Here is a 22,181-nt window from a genome sequence, read left to right on the forward strand (position 1 = left end):
CACATGGACATCACGGCTGCACGTCACACGGGTTTTCCTGGGAGCTCGGCACCTTGAATGCCATGGAAGAGTCTTCCCTGAATTATTACCATCAGGCTTAATCCATTTAGAGGTAAGGGGCACAGAAATCTCACACTGCACCGTCAGTTATACACAGAACCACCTCGAACAGGGGAAGAATATATTTCTACATTTTTTTAGCTTTTGCTTTTATACAGCACACCATTAGTTTGTCTTGTATCACAAATACACAGTAGGTGCATTTGACAGGAATCTCTATAAAACAGGCTGGAGATGAATCCAGCCCTGTTTCTTCCCATACAGACATTTTATACTGAGCACCAATGGAGCTGCCTGAAAAGAATGACCAAAGTTTGATTTTAGGCTTCTAGGTCATGGTTTCACCTTGACAACAGCTCTTTCATTTCAAGCAGTAACATTTGCCAGGATCCCTAAGGTGTTTTCATTTTTGTACAGAAGTGTAGGGAAAAAAAAAAAAAAAAAACACAGTACGGAAAAATGATAAATCTTAATTCACAAGCTGCAGGACTATCTCTGTGTCTCCAGCACAAAACTTCAAATACAATCCAGGACCTGGATGTGTATTAGAAGGCTGCAGATTTAAACCTTGTCCACCATGATCAAACTGGATTTATGGAGCATCATAACTCTCCAGACACCATCCAGCAGCTTATTAATTTAATAGACTCCTGTCCATTCCATGATGTTCCTGCCCTGACAGTCTCTCAAGATAAGGCGAAAGCCTTTTGACAGGACAGAGTGCATATATATTTTCTTCTGTTTTCTTGTGGATGGGGTTGTCGACAACTTGAAATGTGTGGCTCAGCAAATTTGGGGGCTTTTTTTCTTCCCTTTTGCTTTGCAGGGAAGACGACAGAGGTAACACTACCATGAGCCACAGGGGTCACAAGGTTTACTGCAGTCCTCAATATTTATTTAGCATAATGGATCGAAAAAAAATAATTTAATTAAAAAGAAAATAAAATATGTTTAGCATCTATGTCATATCCTGAAAATAATGACAACATTTTTCTTAAAATGATTTCTAAATGACTGATTCTACTGCAATTGACTTAGAGAAATGACGGACATATACATATCTTGAAAAAAAAAAAATCTTTGCATGCTGTTTGCATTTATTTTTGCCATGGTCTGAATGGTTGAAGCAATATTTCTTTTCACACGGTCTCAGTGTGAAGTACAGACTGGGCTTCTTTTCCATCCTGAACATGTTCTCATAACTGAGTGTTACACTCAGTTTACAGCTTTTTATAGCTTCAGTCCAAAATATATAATTCTGTGCAAATCATGTCAGTATTCTGCCTATTTCCTTGCCTCCTCAAATGACAAAGAATTCCAATTTCAAACTATGAAATAAACTACACAATAAGTGACAAGAAAAACACAAGAAAAAAACCCAAACCAACGTACATATGAGAACAACCTAAAAAGATCACTTGGCTGCTATGTAAATGAAATGCACTAATAATGAACAAAAGCATTTTCATATTGAAAGTAGAAATATAGCTGTACCCCTGTATTTCTTGTCATCTTCCCTTTATTATCTACATGATTAGAGGGCATGTAATAATTCACTGTATGCTATTATATGCGTATTATACTAATTCCATAAAGATGTATAAAATAAATATTAAAAAAAAAAAAAAAAATATCACTAGTCATGGGGACAAAATATTTTCTCCTGTGGCCAGGGAGGAAAGTAGCAGAGCTGATGTGCAATAGTTTTGTTTGCAACAGGGTCATTAGGCATCCTCTCTTCTCAACATCCCTGCAAAACCAAACATGGATGGTGCCATCTACCTGCCTACCGACCATGTCTTTATGTCCATATCCATGAGACTTTCTTCCAATGACTGTGAAGGTATATTGCCCTTGTAGAGATATTATTTTATGTAAGCATTATACACACAATCGTACTTCTCTTGAGAAATATTTTGCAGCTTTTCAGTGTTGTGGAAAAAGAAATGTAAACCAAGCTTTTCCATGGACCTTTGATATTAGGATAAGTGTTGCATGCATTTTTTTAAAAACTCAGACTTTTGTCAGTGGGTACAAAGAAAGAACAAAAACTTGTAGCAACACCAAAAGCTTCAGCACATTGTTTAGCTAATGGAGGCATCCAGAGGGACAGCAGATACTTCAGTTTTCTAACTGTCCACGTGGAACAGACTAAGTAAATTCACTTAATCTGCTTTTAATAGTATGTGGAAAGAAGCCCCTTGCAATCTAAAATATACGCCCCAAGTTAACCTTTGGCCTATTAAACAACTTGTTCTCTGACCCAAAACAATATATACTCGTATTCTAATGCAGCAGTGTTTAAACTCCTTATGACGTTTGACCTGTGTCTCATTAGGGTCTCTGATGTTATATGTCTGTGGCGCAATGTACCATTAGATTGCCTGAAGTTGCAGGGGAAAAAAAAAATATTTGCTAGCTGAAAACTCATTTGCTGGGGAAAACATGGTATCAAGGATCTCACAGAACAATTAAGAAAAGCAATCCTCTTTCACAAAAGAAAAAATTAAGAATCCTTCTGTTGTGACAACTGACTTTTCCTATATGTTAAAAAATAGACTGTTCACCTTAAATTAGCAAAATTAATTAAAAATTGCTATCAATTCTTACTAGTAATTTCATGGAACCTCTTGTTTTATCTTCAATGCATGGCACATACATCAGCTAAAGAATTCATCCCAGTGAAGTAAGTAAATAATTATATATTTACTGGCTTATTTTAAGTCAACCACTGGGCAGCGCAGCCAGGGGAAGCACTGGTTCCAGCCCCAACTTCTGCTCTGCCCTCTCCTGTGTGCTGCCTCTCCTCGAGTTTCTATTTATAAATTAGCTACATGACACAGTTTCAGTGTGGGCAGCTGTCATTTTAACTAATCTCATACTGTAAATCCACCCTAGCAGGCTTGTTCTCTATTGTGATTGGAGAATAGACTTTTTTGGGCAGCTTTCAAAAGCAGCATCTGTTTGAGCAAGCACCCATCCCTTAGCTGTGCGGAGAAGCACTCCCCCGAATTTGCCCCCCCCCCCCGCCATTTTGCGTTCACCAAAAGAAAATGACAATTCTTGGATCTTACCCTTAGGCAACATCCTCCCTAGCCAGGATTTTGTTATAGTCGCTCAGTGGGCACTGACTGCGATTTCACTTATGGAGGGATGGAGGCTTTTTATGGCACTGATATCATGCGTCCGTACCACCGGGACGATTAACAGGACCACCCTGTGGAATTACTTACTAAGATGTCATGCGGTGCCTGTGGAACCGCACTGGGGCGAGGGCATTTTTTTTCTCCTCCTGTATCCTCTCAGAAATAACGAAGGGCATAAACTACTCAGTGTGGCCAGGCAGAGCAGGAAATAACATCAGTAAATCACTAATGGAAATGCAAAACCAAATACTGCCTCACGCGAAATGAGATGACGGACGGCTCGAGAAGCATGTGAGTCGCTGCCGGCGGCAGGCTCCTTTTCGGCAGCCAACCCCGACCCCGTCCCACCGCCCCATCCGCCAGCACCCGTCCCTCTCCCTCCAAGCTGCAGCCTGAAAAGCAGCCATTTTCTTATTTGGGGTTCGCAGCGGAAGACGTGCCCTGCAGGTGCCACCTGGCCGGGCAGCGCGCTCGCCGATACGCAACGCAACCCAACCGGCCCAGACACACGTTACACATGTTGGTTTTCCTGCACAGAGTTATCCTGTGGTGCTCTGCAATCAATTACTGTTATACCACCATCATTAATAATTTTCTTAATGAAAATGATTCTGTTGATCTCCGTTGTATTTTAATTATCAGAGTTAAGCATAATTACACTGCAGCTCTGAGCTGGCATGTAGACTCCTTTAGGGCGCAATTTTGTTTTAACACACTGATAATGTAATTTTACATTGTGTCAGTTGTTTAGTTATTATCCAGTCGTACAATTCCGCTGTATTCCTGATAACAGATAATAACCTTAGCACCTCCTATATCCTGAAGTCATTTAAAAAGCAATATTGGAATTTCACAACTAGCTAACTTAATCGCCTTATGATTTTATAATTCCCACAGCTAAATATTTGTACAGACACCCTGTTTTAACAATGCCACTAAACATACGGTATCCATACATTTCACATAAATGGCTTAAATAATATCTAGAAAAATGTCTGTTATGTGAACATGGTTTTCAGTCTGTGCAAGTGTATTTTTTACACTGTTTCTATTCTATTCTATTCAGTCGTAATTCATTTTTAAAATCCCTTATAGTCCCAGCAGAAGATTTGCAGTTAATACTCTAGCCCCTTCCTAGGCTGTGGGGGGACTCCTACCTCTGATCTTAGAGATTTACCAGGTCTGGTCCACAACTCTGCTAGGCACGAATCAGTACACTATGTTGCGACAAGCATAAAGTTCATGCATTAATACTTCCCTCCAATGTATCTTGCTTGAATTACTGAAACTCTGTAGCTGTTTTTTTTGAAAAAAACATATTTATAATTCTAGATAAGGTACCATTCCAAAAATCTGCCTCTAAAACTTCAGTTACTGTTTCTAGGACATCTCTTAAATTATTGAATAGACTATTTTTGAAACATGAGAGAAGTTTGACATAAATATTAAAACAAAAAGAGCATGTCTTTTAAATGTAATTACAGTTGTAAAAGTTTCCTTTCAAAAAAATAGAATGGGATAATGGCACATGCCATGAGCAGCCAAAAGGGATACTAATGAACTGCTTTTCCCTTTTCTAATTTGTCCTAGTATTGCGGAAATGTAGTTATAAAAAATACAGACAGAAATAAGTGATCCTAGACTAAATAGAATTAATTTCAAATGCTGAATAGTTATTTCATAGCTATTCACTCTGAATGTACTCTGATGCATGATTTTAAATAGTTGGTTTCTTAAGCGAAAAATTTATATAGAAGATAAATTGTGATTCCACTGTAATAACTTAGCAATATAATCCTATATATGCACATCATATATATACACATAGGTACGCGCACACACAGTTTTTGTGTTTGCTTGCCTAGGGAAAATATTTTATGGAGAGTTTTGAAGGCAAACAGGGAGTTAGCTGGCCAGCTCAGATTCACTTTCAATAGGAACTACATGCCAGACTCCTCTCCCTGTGATTATTCTGCGTGCAATACGTGGGCAACTACGATGCCCATAGCTTCTAGTGAACTGGAAGTCAGGCTGACATTCCTGTGCTCTCCTGAAAGATCTGGGGAAAATTCTGCTCTCACAGATATCACTGTAATAAGCTAAAAAGAAATATGGCATGCGCTTCTGAGTCAGCAACTGATCGACCAGTACCACATACTGCTAGCCAATTCTCAAACTTATTTTCCTCTTAGAAATGTGCCAACTTACTCCACTCATCTCATCTTGGGTATAGTAAGGAAAACAGCTCCCAGGTGACCACATCTGCTACATGTACAATTCCACACATTTGTTCAGCTAATTGCTTTCAGAAATAACAATGTATTGCTAAGCAAACTAACAAAATTATACACACGCAACTACAACATAACATCGAATTACAACTACATGCCAGCTGACACCGTTTCATTAGAAGTAATGGCACTATAGGAGACAGAAAGCTAACACAAATCAAAGCAATGTAATCTGGAATGATGAGATACAAATTGAAGGAAGAAACATTATTCTATTTATTTATTTTACCATCTTCTATTTGACATTGTTTTGTGATCTGAGCCAATTAATCTTTCTAGTACAAAAATCCCAGCAGAGCTGAAGGCAAGTGTAGGTGCTTAATGAATGACAGATCAGCCAACTCAAAGTGCAAAGAGATGAACAGAATGCAGTGAAAGTAAAGCATATCTACAACTTATTTCCCGCATTAGTTTAGTGAAGTAGCAGGTTTTTAACATGCAATTATAAACCAGGGCTCAAGTTTATCCTCAACTTTAGTTATAATATGCATTTACGGTAGAGATAACAGAATTCACCTTGAGCACTGTATGACTGTCTCACAATACCTTGTTAATCAAGTACTAAAATAACCAGCATCATCAGTGAAACAAAATCCAGCACATCTGAATGAAACGACTGATATTTTGGGCTAATCAGATTGCACCAAACTGAAGAAAGTTTTCAGTATTTGAAAAAAAAAAAAATTGTATTTCAGTAGATTCAATCAGACAGATAGCACTAAAACTGTCTAATGAATTAGTTAGTGTTTGTAAAGTACTTTGAAGATGAAAAGTCTTACTGGTATATATGTGCTAAGTATTATTATAATTACAGAAAGAATGTAATACTTGATAAGACATCATCCTATGGGAATTTGCAGAAGCTATATTTTGGAGTGAATGTAATTTCCCATTACATTAAAAAGTTGTTGCAGAAAAGTTTGCCTGTGAGTATTCAATACTATGAATAGCAAACTGCAGCTCTGGGTTCAGGAGAAAAGCTTCACTATATTACTCAGAGCACTTTGCAACTTCTTTCACTTGGGCAGCAATCAGCAAGCTGCGAAGGAAGGGCAGCTCAGCCCTTTTTTGATCTGAGCCCAGTTCTCTAGTACTGCAGGTGTTCCAGGTTGCAGAATGAATGTGTTGGCATTCTGTAATTATAATAGAAAGAATTTATAAGACCCTGGTGTGCAACTCATTTTTAACATGCAAATTCCCTGTTTTCAGCGTTTCAACTTTCAAAGGTTCGTGGCAGTTTAAAAGCAATCCTCTTATAAGTGTATAAATTGCAATGATTATAAGAACAAGTTGTAATTGTTTCTAGTAAGTTTTTAGGAGTCTTTGATGTTATGATTAGTGTTTTGTATGTTAATATATTGATATGGGTGCTTATTTGCCTGGATGCTTGTATGCTGAAATGGTCACTAGGTTGCCTCAGCAAACAAATCTTTGATCTCAGTAGGTCTGTTTGGTTAGAAATAAAACCTAAAAGAAATTAAACAAGAACAGTGCATGATCTGAAGTATTCACAAAGTGCTGAGATTGGTGATTGAAATACAAGGAAGGAAAGTCATAGTTTTGCAACGTGATCTTCAGGGGAAATGCCAAAAACAGCCACACTAAATAAGTTATTCTTATTCCATGTATTCAAGTGTTTTGGTTTTCTTTTTCTTTTTTTTTTTTTTTTTTTTTTTTTTAACATATTGAAACGATACCATAAGCACATTTACAAAGCTTTCACAGTGACTGACCAAACAGCGTGATGCACAGTCCATGGCACTATGGACTGAACTCACAGCTCTTTGGGTTGGTTCAAGATGCAATACAAAAGCCTTTGCATCTTGAACCAAAGTAGCTATTAGCTGCGGTAGGTTAGACAAAGCATGTTTGGGGGGCCTCGGAAGAACTCATACTGACTTCAGCAAATCTGACAATTCACATAAGACAGAAATGATATGCACTGCCACTAGCCAATACATTCTAGTGAAGCATCATCACATCATGCCACTACACAGAGACTGGAATGTCAGAGGTGACAACCCTGAAATCCAGTTCCAGTTATATTCTGTTACCATGCTGACATGAAGTCTTATCATAGTCCAATCAAGTTCGAATTCTTCTTATAAAACCAGATTTCAGTCAGTAGTCTACAATGTAATGTAACATGGAGAGATGTTATCCAGTATGTCTAATAAAACATCAGAAAGAATCCACCCTTTTAAAGTGTATAGATTTTACTGATGTTTCCCAAGAGGCACTAACTCTCAAAGAGAAATGGATGGTACGTCTTGTGTCAGCTGATGTCCGTCTGTGTTGATAAACACTTAGTACACTACAGACACCATGTTGGGTTTTTGTATCATTAAAAGGAAAAAAAAAAAAAAGGCAAAACCAGAGCAGGGTAGGAAAATGGGAATGAAAACTGTTCCACGTTAAGGGGAAACAAACTACTTCATTTTCCCATTATGCAACAGGTATATTTTTATCTCAGTACCTTGCACAAGAAAGTAGAGAAAAAAAATCAGCTTGTGTTTACCTTTGCTGTACACAATGCAGTTGTTTTTGTTGTCTTCTACTCCTTGCCAAGTCACATCCAGCAACCACTTGGGGCCAGCAGTCAGTACCATAGGGACTGAAGCCTTTGTCTTCTGTAGGAAGGATGATAACAAACAGATGCCATTTGCTTGCCTTGATTAAGAACTTGAATAATAATAGTAATGATCATTTTATTTGCAAACAACAAAATCTCCAAACCCATAAGCCAAGGTCTTATTCCCCTGCCTCAGGATTTTTTTTAAGAAGACACAAGCAGTAAGCTTTAGTTCTTTCATTGATTGAATGGTGAAACTATTATCAAGGATTTTTCCGAATGATATTGGATCAGATCTCCAAGATTAAGCAGATCTCTGGTGGCTGAGAATTATAAAGAGAATGCAGATGACTTTCACAGCAAAGAGCCAAGTGTTTAGAAGTGAACTTTAGACACATTGTACTTCATTATCAACGGGATCTCACTATTTCCTGAAACAGACAGGAAAGAATTTAAAGAATTGGTATCCATTTCAAAGATCTGTCCTGGGTAACATTTGTATTATCATAGGAAATTGTTGTGAATGGATAATGGAATTTTTCCCCTTTTGCTAAGTGTTGATGTGTGATTTTACTATGTCTGAAATAATAATAATGCTAATGATTCACTGCACTTTGTCTCCAAAAAGACTATAAAAGAAGTTGTATTAATAAATTCGAAGGCACAAAAGTAAAGCATGACATCCATTGCACCTGAAAGGCATGCAGACAAGGAGATGCACATTTAACAAAACCATCTCCTGTGTATATTTCAGATTCTCTATTAAGAGAATTTGGTATTTGAGGAGATAAGGTAGAGGCTTCAAATTTATTAACTCCTTTTACTAATCAAATGGCAAAAACCCTGTGGGTAATCCTGAGTTTGTCAGTATGTGGCACTGAGATGCCACTGCTATCATTCACAGTTCTTTTTCTCTATATCAAGCACGAAACCACAACAGAGAGTACAAAGTACAACAGTCACCACGTAACTTTTAATTTAATTTTTTTTCTGGGATATAATTCTGCCCAAGACATTCCAACCTTTTCTAAAAGCTTTGATTAATTATTTTTATATTCCACCAATAATTATCTAGTTGGTTCCAGCTATGTTCTATTGTGATATTCTGTATGATTAAGAGAGTTAAAAAATTTTAAGATATAGAAAATCATATATTTACATGGACATTCCAGATGCGTTGGCCACATTTATTATCTATGATTGTTCTAGAAATGTAGTGAAGTATATTAAGATTTACCATAGAACATATTACATTCCCAAAATATACACAAAAATATTTATTGAAAATAAGACATTATTTAAAATATTTGCTATATAAGATTAAATTCATAATCTTATATAAGATATATTTAATATAATTTATTATATATCAATAATTTAATAAAGATTATAGAATAAGACTTATTGAATGTCATTTCTTCACATTTTCAGTTGGTTTTTTTGATCTGTTTATTCTCTAATACTGTTTTATCAAATACAGTATTTCTTGCTTAATTTGCATTTTATATTTTGCATTTTTCATATAAATGTTTATGCATAAGTCACACTTCTTCTATATGCACTCCATACATTATTCATCTCCTAGAAGTGTTGGAAAAAACAGATATAAATGAAGAATGAAATTACTAAAAAGGATTGTAACAGCTAGTGACAACATACCTACCTAGTGTAAAAATACTGCAACCAGAGACATGCAATGTCTCAATTCCTAATACTGCTTTTTCTATGGGAAGCTGCAGAAAGTGTGTTTGTTTGTATGAAGTATTACAAGAGTCAACCCAACTGCATGCATTTGAAATCTGAATTTAAATTCTGATTTCTAACTGGCCAGTAAACAAGACAATTTTTTTTTTGAAATTTAGTTAAGTTCATATATAAACTATCAAGTCTGATATTCCTTATTATGAAATCAGTGCAAAGTATTTACATATGGACTACACAGAAAATAATGATGTAAATGAGGCATAAACTGAAAAAGATCTGCAAGAGATGAGATGAAAGGTAACCAAAGTATCATCTCTATCTTCTATTATAGAAAAGTCTGGACTTGAGTGTCATTTACACCAAAACAGTGCTAAGGCTGCTATGGAAACAAGGAAGAGTGGCTATTCTTCACATAGCTGAGAATCACACCCATATTAAATACAAGCTTTAGCATGAATGTTAGCAACCATGACTGCATAGCAAAAATGAAGAGGAGGACCAGGACATGTCCCTACCACATGCTGCATTTCTCCAACTGCCATTTCAGTCAAGCCTGTAACATGTTTTTTGTGCTTATACGTGCCCTCAGTCTCTGGTAATCCCAAGCATAATCAAAAGACAGTGCAATATTATCCAGGTAGTGGACTTTTCCAAGTACACCATAAATGATTCAGACATTCAAAAAAGTCTTATTTTTAAGTTGGAGGCCAAGTTAAAAAACAAAACAAAACAAAATTCTATCTTTTAAGTGCAGAAGGGATCACCTATTTAATTTTCACAAGATCTAATTCCTATTTCTGGTTTTCTTCTTCCCAGACATTTGACATTTCATTGTGTCTCTCCCATCTTTAAGGGTATTATTTGCACTAAGGTTGTATCAAAAAGCCTCAAATAATATCAGGATCTTCTTGTGCTGGGCAATAGTTTATTATCTACATAGACAGGACAAATACTATGTCCTGGGAAAGGATTATACTTAACCACATACTGCTGAGGAAGAAATGAGATTCAGAGATACCATTTGACTTTCTCATGGAGATTAATTTCTCCTTTCGTAAGTGGTAGGCTTAGTCCCAGGCCACCGTCCCTGTTTCTTCTAGACAATGAGAGAAGCCCAGGCTTGCGCACCATCCTTTCTGAGGTGAAGCAGCAGCAGCAGCAAGTAGGCTGAGCACCAGCAGTCAGGACGTGAATTCACTTTGCCGTCCCCCATTTACAGGGCTTTTTTAGAATGTAAAGAACTACATGGAGATCACTAAATTAGCTTCCAGGTCGGCTTGGCAGTAAAACCTGTAATCAGTACAGCAGCTGTGAGCGGTCTCTAGGCACTAGAGATAGGTTGGAGGAGGAACAGGGTGTTTCGTCTCACAGCTCTGCTAGCCCAGAAGAGCTGGTGGACACCTCAAAAGAATTTCCTGCTCTCCCGTAGCTCTGCTCCCAAGCTGCACAGATATGTAAATAACCTTCTTTTAATATGAAAGCAAAACTTCACAAGGCCCTGGCTGCTTGTAAAGCTTGGCAGCTCCACTAAGGGAGACAGGCAATGGCTTCTCTTTGAAGTACCTCACAGGCATATTGTGTGAGCTGTAAGAGGAGTGAGGACCACCGCAGCAGTTCTTGGGGTCTGGCATCCTGTGAGGTTCACACGTTCATAGGAGGTGCTCACCACTGACAAAGGCTTGCTCTTGTGCCTTATTACATAGTAAGAATTGAAGCAAGCCTGCTGATTCAGGAAAGGCCATTTCCCTAAAATGGTTAAAATGAAAAGACCCCAGTCCAAGATAACAAGAAGCTATGGTTAAATCAGTCATGCCTTTATCACCTCAAGATTAGACTACTGCAATGCGCTATACCTGAGGCTACATTTTAAATCCATTTGAAAGCTGAAGCTGGTGCAGAATGCAGCAACCCGCTTGTAAAGCAGGATATCGTGCTTTGAGCGCATTACACCAGTGCTTTTTAATCTGCACTAAGTGTCTGTGGGATTTAAGGTGCTGGTTACAACCTGTGAAGCCTGGGACCTGTCTGTTCGAGATACCTAATTGAGACCTGCCAGGTCCTTTGCCTCAACTGTACAACCACAACTGAGATCCACCAAGGAACATGAAAAAGGGCTTTCTTGGCTTGACACAGAAGAAACTCTTTGCAGAGCAAAATGTTCTTCATGACAACTCTTTACTTTTGGGACACCATCCCACTTGAAGTAAAATATGTTCATGCTCTGACTCTCAGAGTGTACTATGAAAATTACCCTGTAATTCATAAGATGTATTTGTCGTACTGTAACATTTAGTTGGTCATTCCCAAAATGGTGCTGGGACGTATTAGCTACTTTATGCTATGGTTTGGTTTGTTTGGGTTTTTTCTGTTTGTTTGTTTGTTTGTTTGTGCTTTTTTACAGTGCTATTAGGAATATCTCTAGTTTAAGAAAGGTACCTTTTTACAAAAAAGCTTCCTTCACACAGTAGCAACCATATTACAGCTGTTTAAAAATAAGACTTCAAACAAAATTTTATTTCTCCCTCCAATGGCACTGCTACAAATTACTCAAAAGCTTACAAAACATCCTGCTTACTGCCTAAGTATAATCACAGGGATCTACTAACACAGGTGTCCATAAGATAGGGCCATAAAGAGGAACCTCATGTTTTAGAAACAAGGGCACATTAAAGAACTGCAATATTGTTCACTGCTCTATACTAGGTAAGTGTGTATTCTACACTACAGTCATTTTTACCTGAAAATGCAATTTCTGCTAATGTCTTCATGCCATAACTAGACAAATTTGACAAGGACAAACAGGGTCAAAACTGTGATCTCTCAGGGAACAATTAGAATCAGCTAATGAGGATGAAAGAGGTCAGGCAGGCATCCACTTTTCACTAACCTTTGAAGCAACTGGACAAACAAGGGAGGTAACCCTCCATAAATGTTTATATTCAGTCAAGAGGTTAATGGAGATAAAAATAACCATCACAGAGGGCCGAAAATAGTTTTGCACTCTTGCTAGAAGGAATCAGTGCTGACAAGTAATGTTAGATGGGCTCTTCCCTGCAAAGATTTCCAACATATATGATGTGTGTGGCCTGGCAGAAACTTGAGGAAACCCTCACACTCAAGGGAAATATGGTATGACCAAGTTGTTTGAAATCTATGATATTCTGATGTCAAATGCCTGATTGATGCTAGCTGTTCCCTAAGAAGCTGTGCCAGAGCAAGAAATAGGTGCTGAGCTGATGTTAAGTAAGTCGCTGTGACACGACCATCCTGTCCCAGGCATGGTGTTCCAAAACATGTTCAACATTATTTAAGGAGATGTACCATTCATTGAAAAATCACTACATTTCTATCTTTACCTTTTTTTTTCTTCAATCAGTACAGGGCTCTATAATCTCAAAACCAATGCCTACTCTCACCAAAACGGAGGGAAGTTGCTTGGGACTTAAGATACTCAAGGGCTTTGCTTCTAATTGTATTTTGGTTCCTGCAAACAGGTTTTCTTTCTAAATCTTCCAAAGAGTCTGAGTTCCCATAAAAGATACAGAAGATTACCAAAATGGCTTCGTGCCGTTAGAGAAAGTGCTCATGCCCCACTGTGCAGTGTTATTTTATACAGACAATTAAAAACAAGACTGTACTGGGAGGAGAACTGTAAATATATGTAAGGTGCCTTCAGATAGGAGCCTGGGATAGTAAAACACCAGTTAATACACTGATGGAGGTTTCTACTTTGAAATTCAGTTTAAATTCAGTTTGACTGTCACAGGGTTGACATACCTTCTGACATGCTGAAACTGCAGAACGTCCCCTCTTGAGAGGTTAAGTTCACCTTTGGTGGCCACCATACTCAATACAGCAGAACTTTATAAGCTCATCAAATCAGTTCAGTTGGGAAGGTCTCCTAAGGGGTCATTCTGGACCGAACAATAGCAGAGATTTGCATAGGTCTCAAACTATCCCTAATTAATTAATATTTGTTCTAAGATGTTTTTGAATAAGAGTGGTAACTCTATCACCTCACACTTACATTGACTGTCTTAATGTATCTCTGCATCATATAACTGATAACAAATTCATCAAACCCTAAGACAAGCCTATCCAAACAGCCCAGTGGACAGACACAGACCCTCATTTTGTTGTCAATTTGTGTGCAATCAGCTGGACTGCCTTTCAATTTCTCTAGCTTCCCTGAAAACTCTCATCTTTTTCCAAGGAGGAGTCAGTCTTGGAAGAATATTTCTAGAATCACAGAATCATAGAATCGTTTAGGTTGGAAAAGACCTTTAAGATCATCAAGTCCAACCATTAACCTAGCACCGCCAAGTCCACCACTAAACCATGTCCTTAAACACTACATCTACACATCTTTTAAATATCTTCAGGGATGGAGACTCAAACACTTCCCTGGGCAGCCTCTTCCAGTGCCTGACTACCCTTTCAGTGAAGAAGTTTTTCCTAATAGCCAACCTAATCCTGCCCTGGCTCAACTTGAGGCCGTTTCCTCTCGTCCTGTCACTTTCTACTTGGCAGAAGATACCAACCCCGACCTCACTACAGCCTCCTTTCAGGTAGTTGTAGAGAGCCATAAAGTCTCCCCTCAGCCTCCTTTTCTCCAGACTGAACAACCCCAGCTCCCTCAGCCGCTCCTCATAAGACTTGTGCTCCAGACCCTTCACCACCTTTGTTGCCCTTCTTTGGACGTGCTCCAGCACCTCAATGTCCTTCCCCAAGCCTGTACTGTTGCATTGGGTTGTTGTGACCGAAGTGCAGGACCCAGCACTTGCCCTTGTTGAAACTCATACAGTTGGCCCCGGCCCAACGATCCAGCCTGTCCAGGTCCCTCTGTAGGGCCTTCCTACCCTCCAGCAGATCGACACTCCTGACCAACTTGGTGTTGTCTGCAAACTTACTGAGGGTGCACTCGATCCCCTGATCCAGATCATTGATAAAGATATTGAACAGAACTGGTCCCAGTACTGAGCCCTGGGGAACACCACTCGTGACCGGTCGCTAACTGGATTTAACTCCATTTACCACAGCTCTTTGGGCCTGGACATCCAGCCAGTTTTTTACCCAGCAAAGAGTATACTCATCCAAACCATGAGCAGCCAGTTTCTCTAGGAGAATGCTGTGGGAAACCTTGTCAAAGGCCTTACTAAAGTCCAGGTAGACAGCAGTCCTTATCTCAAGGGCTTCTCTGGAAACTCTGCCAGTCAAGGCCCGTGGCAGCACTTCACAGTGCCATGGCTTGCTTTGCTAGACATGGGGATGCAACTCCTCTCCACTCACGTAAGAGTGGAGATGTCAGGAGGTTTTCGGTGCTGTGGTTCCATGCTGATGACAAACATCACCAAATAAAGCAAAGACAGGGCAGTCTCCAGCCTGTAAACACCTACTCTGGAGCTGCACAATTGCACTGGGATTTCAGTTTTCACAGCCCCCACTATGTCTGTCAGTGAGATTTTGAAACTTAAGCTAAATGCAAGAGAAATTTTGCAATCCTTAGTCCTTGTAGTTGAAAAAAAAAATATTCTGAAAACCTGATACAAATGTAATAGATGCAGTTAGCTTTGCCTAAATCTGCAGACAGCCTGGCATAACTGTTTTAGTTATTACTTTACAACTTTATGGGATCCAGTGTTTCAGAGGAGTGTTCAAGTATCATCCATCAGATGCCTGTCATGGCTAGATGAAGAGAGTACAAGAACCTGTTTATCTGCACAGATGTAACTGGTGTTCTGGCATGCTAACTGGCAGAAAGAAGATAGACAGACAAATTGTTGCTTGTGATGGGCCGTGAAACTAGTGACGGAGAAAGGAAGGAGGGGTCAGTGTTACTCCTTAGTATCTTGGACAAGGTAGGAGGGAAAAAGTCCTCATGTCTCTTCTGCCCAGAGCTCTGCATTCTCATTATATAGTGCTAGTGGTTAACACAGCAGTGCTGCGCCTGTGGATTGGCTGGCTGTGAAACAACTTGCATCATTCCTAGTCTACAATGCATTACATTTAGCTATTTATTTTGGGATTCCACTTATCTGAAGTCTCTTCAGGGGTGTTTTGTTTTGGTTTTTCTTTGTGATACTAGAAGAAAAAGAATTGGTAACATCTGAAGAGGCTGTGGTCAAACCAAAGTCTTTAAGTGTTTTAAACACAAAAAAGGAAAAAAAAAAAGAAAGAAAAAAAAAAGAAATGTACACACAGATGGAATCCCAAAAGACAGCTGGGATTCCCTGCAACTGAGAAACCCTGCTGTTTACCCCAAGAGATCATCACTTGTCAAGTGACAAAACTGAACATACATTTCACCATATATCCACAAACTTAAAGCAGACCAAAGAAAATATTCAAACAAAAAAATACACCCTAGGTCTGTTAATATTTTCCAACACTTGTCATGACTTCAATATGATTCCAAATTTTTTATTAATATCAAATATGCCTGCTGATGATGTCCCTCATGCAAATTAAATGTACGCAAAACATTGAGATCATTTAATGTTACCTAGCTGGAATGATTTTTTTTCAAATCTATAAAATAAACATAAATCAAATCTCACTGTAACTTAGGTATAAAATAATGGCTGACAAAATCAACTTTAGCTTGTTCTATTTAATCCAGGATACCCTTGGAAGCCATCTTCAAACTCTTCCCCAGAACTAGGAAGGTTTAAAATAATTAATGCAGATTCTGGAGCACCTGGTCCTGGCTGAGGGTCCCAGCAGCTCCTTCTGGCTGCTTGCCATGTGGTCCTGGAGGAGGTGAAAACCAACTGCTAGGAACAGGAATGGAAAAGCTGGAAACTGGGCCTCTGAACAATCAGTGAGCTTCCCCTGCCCACATCACCCTGTGCTGACAGGCTTTCTGCTCCTGTCCTTCCCTCCTATAAAGTCCTTTCACCTGGCTTCACTCTGCAGCTGCTCCTCCCCTGCCCTGTCCTCCTACGTTTCTCTTTGTTCCATTTTGTATATACCTGACTAACTACGTCTAGGTAACTCCTCCCTTTCCCAAAGAGCCTGGGCTGGACAGTGGTGTATTTTGCCATCACTCTCCTGACTCGACATTCTCATTATATTTCTCCTATTACTCTCTGTCCTGTTCATTTCATTCTTTGAGAAAGCAGTACATATATATATATATGTAGATATGTATGTATATATGCATTGTGTGTTTACACAATGACCAGCACCAGGAAACCATATTCTTAGTTGGTGCTCTGATTAGCATAAATATGATTAGGATATTCTGAAACTTGACAACGCTAAGTGAATCATCTCTGTCGTGGTGAGTTGATACCTACGGGTAGCATGCCCACCGTCATTGTGTCTTAGTGCTCAGGTATCTGCCGTGGGTGTTGAACCTTTCTGCTTTGCTGTAAAGTTGAATACTTTGGATAATACTATTTCAGAGATGACACGCACCTGTACCGATGAAATCACACTACATACAACTTATCTTTAGACAAGGTATAATGCAGTGCTGCTCGCACACTTTCACACTGAATTATCAGTGCATTTTTCCTACTAGGTTAACCTCCCTGTTGTAAATTATTGTCTACTCTAAGAATTAGGTGTCTCTTTCTGCTAATGAGACCACGTTGATATTTGCCAGTAAATATTTTCCAAATGCACTTGCTTGAATATAACTCCTTTCACTTTTGCTAAACATTTTTAATGTTAGATAGATGAATACTCTGCTCAGTATGGCTCAGCTGCGATTCTGCAAACATCGAGTTTACACTGGATGGGCTGAGGGACTAAACTCCGGGATAAACCATCAATCCCATTAATATCGTCTGACATTTGCTCTCTTACTTCACACACAGATCATTTGGGCCTGGGGTAGTTCATGTGACAACAGATATTCTAGATGATCAAGGAGACAATTACAGAGGTTTTTCTAGAAGACATGAAGGCATTTGTATTGCATATGGATTAATTCTGCCTGGTCCCACTGTCCAGCTATTTACATTGAAACCATCCACAATGATTGCTGTATCTACAGCTTAGTTACAGTGTGGTACAGAATAATTTCTGCTTTGCAGTAGTTTTGGATTTTTTTCTCTGTTGTACTTCTTCTTACTGTGGAGTGGATGATTTCCAGACTGGAAATATTTCCAGAATATTTCTAGAATGGATCATTTCCAGAAGTCCAAATTTCAAATATTATATGTATTTATTTTTATCTAAGGAATCCATTAAGATACAAAAATAAAAAAGGACATCCAAAAAGCCTTCTATAAACAGTCCATTATGCAGAACTATAGATTAGTTAGGAGTTATAGATTCTGCTTATTATGTATTATTATTACTTTGTCTGGAAATGCAAACACAGGTTGTGTATTTTAATTTAGAAAAGTGAATGTTTTTGTCATGAAAGGTGAATAATAAAAAGTCATGCTTTAGCAGCAGTAAAAGATAATATTTTTTAATTTCCCTTTTTTTCCCAGAACCAAAAAGGTAGAAAATAAAAAGTCCTCTGTATATGCTTGTCCAATATTTTAACTGTATAATCCAGTGCAGGTCTATTAGGATTATATTTCCAGTGAAAATTGTGAGGCCTTTATGAAATATGTATTTAATACAAAGGTATTATAGTCAATGGTGTAAGTATTATAGTGTAATTCTCTTGATGATGCATGACACAATACTTGAACTTCAGTGGTACATACACTGAATGCACACAAAATATTATATATTAATTCCTACCTAACTCATTTGAAATAGAATTGGGGAATAGAAAAAAATTTCTGTGCTTTTCTTCCTGATTTTCTAAGATTTTTATTTATGTTTTTATTAGATATTTTTATATGTATCTTTGCCAACAGGAAACCTGGTACTTGAACAGTATAAATCCAATATACAATCCTCTCTGCCCAACTTTTATATTTGTTAAGACAGCATAATCATCTAAGGTAGAAGTTTAACGCATGATTCAACAACCAGAAATCTACATGTATGACTTTGATGAATTATTTTTAGTTCAGTTAAAACATCCCAGTTTATCTCATTTTAAGATTATCCTTGACATATTTAGAAATCCTAATGCAGATTTTATGGCCCACACCTATCCCTGATGGTGCTAATGGACTAGACGTAATGAATCATTCTAATTTGGATGAAAGGACCACACAACATTGTGGCAGTCCTTTAGAGAATTAAGGCTCAATTCTGATCTTCCAGACTTATGAATGCGTTTTTGGGATTAGGCCGCATATCTGTACATCTGTTGAGTCTCAAGGGGTGTATACTCAGCTAAGTATTCTGACCTTCCAATGTACTGTATCAAATGTGTGGCCTTAGGATATGAAAGGATTTGTTTACAACTGTATTTTAACACTGATTTAATATATAATTATGGGGTAAAACCTAATTCCACCTTACATCTTCATGTAGAAAATTCCAGCACTATTAAGCAGACACTAGGATATTTTTCACCCAGCGAGTATGATAGTAAATGGAAGAAACTGAAACACCCACCCAGGATAATGTGAAATCAAGGACAATCTTCTTAGGGATGGCTTTAAAATCAGCTTCTTGTGTCCATAAAAAACAAGTTTAAATTATCTCCTGTGAGTGTGTTGCCAGTTGGTACACTGTTGCATTATGCATGATTCTTGACTGCTTATGTAAAAATAAACTGGAAAAAGGTTCCATTAGTGATTTCCAATGTTACTCCATGCTTCCTTGTCTACAAGTAATGAGGAGAGGAATTAACTTTACATATATATAATATTGATAGAAAAGTTCGTAAATAATTGGAATATTTGGTTATTCTCTATTCACTTATAATTTCTATTTTCTAGTCTATCAAAGATAGAATGTTGTAAAATTTACTTTAGCTGGTTAAACTTTCATAAGATACACATAGTGTTTTCATGTAAAAATTTGAACTTTTTTTATTCCACTGAAAACTTCTTCCCAAATATTACCAGCGAAAAAACCCACAAAATATTAAAATAGACTTCACAAGAAAATTAGTTCAGTAGAAATTAACATATGACTATGCAGTATTTTAGGGATTTTCATCTTCCTTCCATTCCATCAAATTTTGTGTAGATTCTTAAATAAATAACAATGGTATTGAGTAACTGATTAATACGGGGATTTCAGAAACAATACATTTCAAAATTCTGCGCTTTTTCATCAATATGATCTTTCACAGATCTGAATTACGGATTTTCTTTATCATTTCAGAAGGCTTGGACCAGGAAGATGAAGTGAGCAGAGCAGCACCTTTATGTTGCAAGCAGTTACTTTCTTCCAGTTGAAGAATATGTTACACATAATTAGGTCATTTTTTCCCCACTGCCTTAAAAGTGTGAGGATTTTTTCTGCTGTTCTCACATAAAAATGAAAATGAACTTCCCTAAAATGCCCAATGGCAGATTAAAAGGATCCTCATTTTTTGTAGCTTGTATGACACAACTGTGTAACACAGCTCTCATTTAAATTGCTTCAGTGTACTGACTATATGCAGCATGACGAAGAACTGCAACTGTGCAAGTTCTCATGAAAAAAGAAGTTTTCAAAGAATGGGTGAAGGTCCTTCACTGGGACTGAAGATAAAGATGGAGAGTCCGGCAGCGGGACTGGGGAGTACAGGGCTCTGGTTCCAGTAAGACTCAACAAACAGCTCAGATCAGAATCTAAAGTGCAGGAAAACAGCCTGTAGCTTCGAGATTAGCTTTCTCACACTATTCCTGAGTTAAGCCAGTACAAACATCATCATGAATGCATAATTATGATTACGCACTACACTATGCATAATAGATCTTAAAATCTGGAAACAAAGAAGTAGTGTAGGAATGCTGTTTTCAGGCTTTTCGTTTTGAATACAATGAAGCTGGGTGTAAGGGTAAAAGACTTTCTGTTAGTAAAAACAGTTCCAAGAAAATATATTTTACTTGGAAAATTCATTCAGATACTTATGCAACATTTACACATAAAAGAAGGCCTGAAAGCAAGATAAGGACCTGGTGTTATGTTTATAACTTGAAAATAACAATGAATGAAGACCAAACCCCTCCCATTTTAACATATTTTAGGGAACTCAAAAAAACTATCACTTGGAATAAGTAACAATAGACAAGCTGGCAGCGTGGCAAGTTTATTTAAAGGATTTTTTTCTCAGAAAGAAACAAATTGATTTTTTGAAAATCTTTGCAGCAAGAATTTGACTATGAACCAATGTCCGTTTCTGGGACTGATGGATATACACGGGCTGGTAACCTATGTTTAAGTGATGGTCTTGATAAAAGAGTGATGCAACTTGCTTAAAGAGAGCTGATGGATTCATTCACTTTCATGTGTAGAAACAAAACAGTGTGAAAATGATGAATGGAATAACTGGCTATGTCTACGACTACAGAATATTGGTGTCAAACACTTGCCAGTTACCAGTCTACTGATTAAGCCACATCAGGACAGCAGTGCTGCAACTCCGTGTTCTCTAATGGGACCCCTCGGGAGCTGTAAAGACTCTGTTTGGGATCACAAGTCCAAGGAGAGGTCCTCAAGTGGAAGTGGGCTGACTTTCAAAAGTAGGGAGCATCAAAAAGAACAACAAATTTGCACCTAGGTCATAGGAGTCAGGTTAATTTTTTCTATTTTTTTCTTTCTATGTAATGAAAACTCAGAGTGGTAGTAAGAATCATACTGGGTACCACCACACTGTGGACTGAATTTAAGCGATTAGAGAACTATTCTACTGTTGGCTCAGACCAGTTTCCCAAATAATGATTTTTTAATTCCAAAAGGTAATTTTCTCTTAAAGTTCTTTCCTGATTCAAAGAAAATCAAATCAAATCCCTTCTGCTTCCAATAAAATTTTCAAATCAATTTTCAGATACCTGAGCGAAAAAAACCCGCCAGCTTCGAAATGTTCTTAGTACTTCAATATTCCAGTAAAGTCAATGAAAGGAAAAGAAAGCCCCTCTTCAGTGCATGTGTTATGGAGCCAAGAAAGCAACCTAACACCACAAACAGCATCAGCGGTATGAAAAATCAAGGGCTCTAAAAGAGCAAAAGCTTTAGAAATTGGCAGAATCGGAGAAGTCCAGGCTATCAAACTACAGAAGTTAGTAAAACTTTATACCAGAATTTCTCTTCTTCTTGTCACAGAAATTGGCATTAAAATGCTACAGTACTCCAGCCACCCTATCTGTTTCAAACAACTACCACATATCACTTGGCACTAATTGGCAGCAGCTGTTCAAGGCAGGCTTGAACCTGGCATCCCAACTGAGCAGGGTTTTTTCCCTGCTCCCAGGAGATACGGGCCTCCAGGTGAGGTGTGAGGCCACCGCCAGCAGGGCATCGGTCTCGCGTGGCAGCCACCGCAACCTCCACACACCCAGCACCCCGCTATGCCGGTCACAAGCCTTCTCAGTTTTTAAGGGAAGGAAATGA

General features: G+C 38.1%; 1 protein-coding gene across 2 annotated transcripts in view; it reads right to left on the reverse strand.

Moving 5' to 3' along the window:
- The window catches only part of ZFPM2 (zinc finger protein, FOG family member 2), a gene marked incomplete at both ends in the record, with an annotated part of 317,253 nt that overhangs the window by 98,650 nt on the left and 196,422 nt on the right, over positions 1 to 22,181 (reverse strand). For both annotated transcript variants that reach the window (XM_082321753.1, XM_082321752.1), the window contains one exon: positions 8,016 to 8,127. In XM_082321753.1, the coding sequence (XP_082177879.1) occupies positions 8,016 to 8,127 (112 nt within the window). The remainder of the gene's footprint in view (positions 1 to 8,015; positions 8,128 to 22,181) is intronic.

Source organism: Platalea leucorodia (assembly GCF_965183815.1).
Source record: "Platalea leucorodia genome assembly, chromosome: 1".
NCBI lineage: Eukaryota > Metazoa > Chordata > Aves > Pelecaniformes > Threskiornithidae > Platalea > Platalea leucorodia.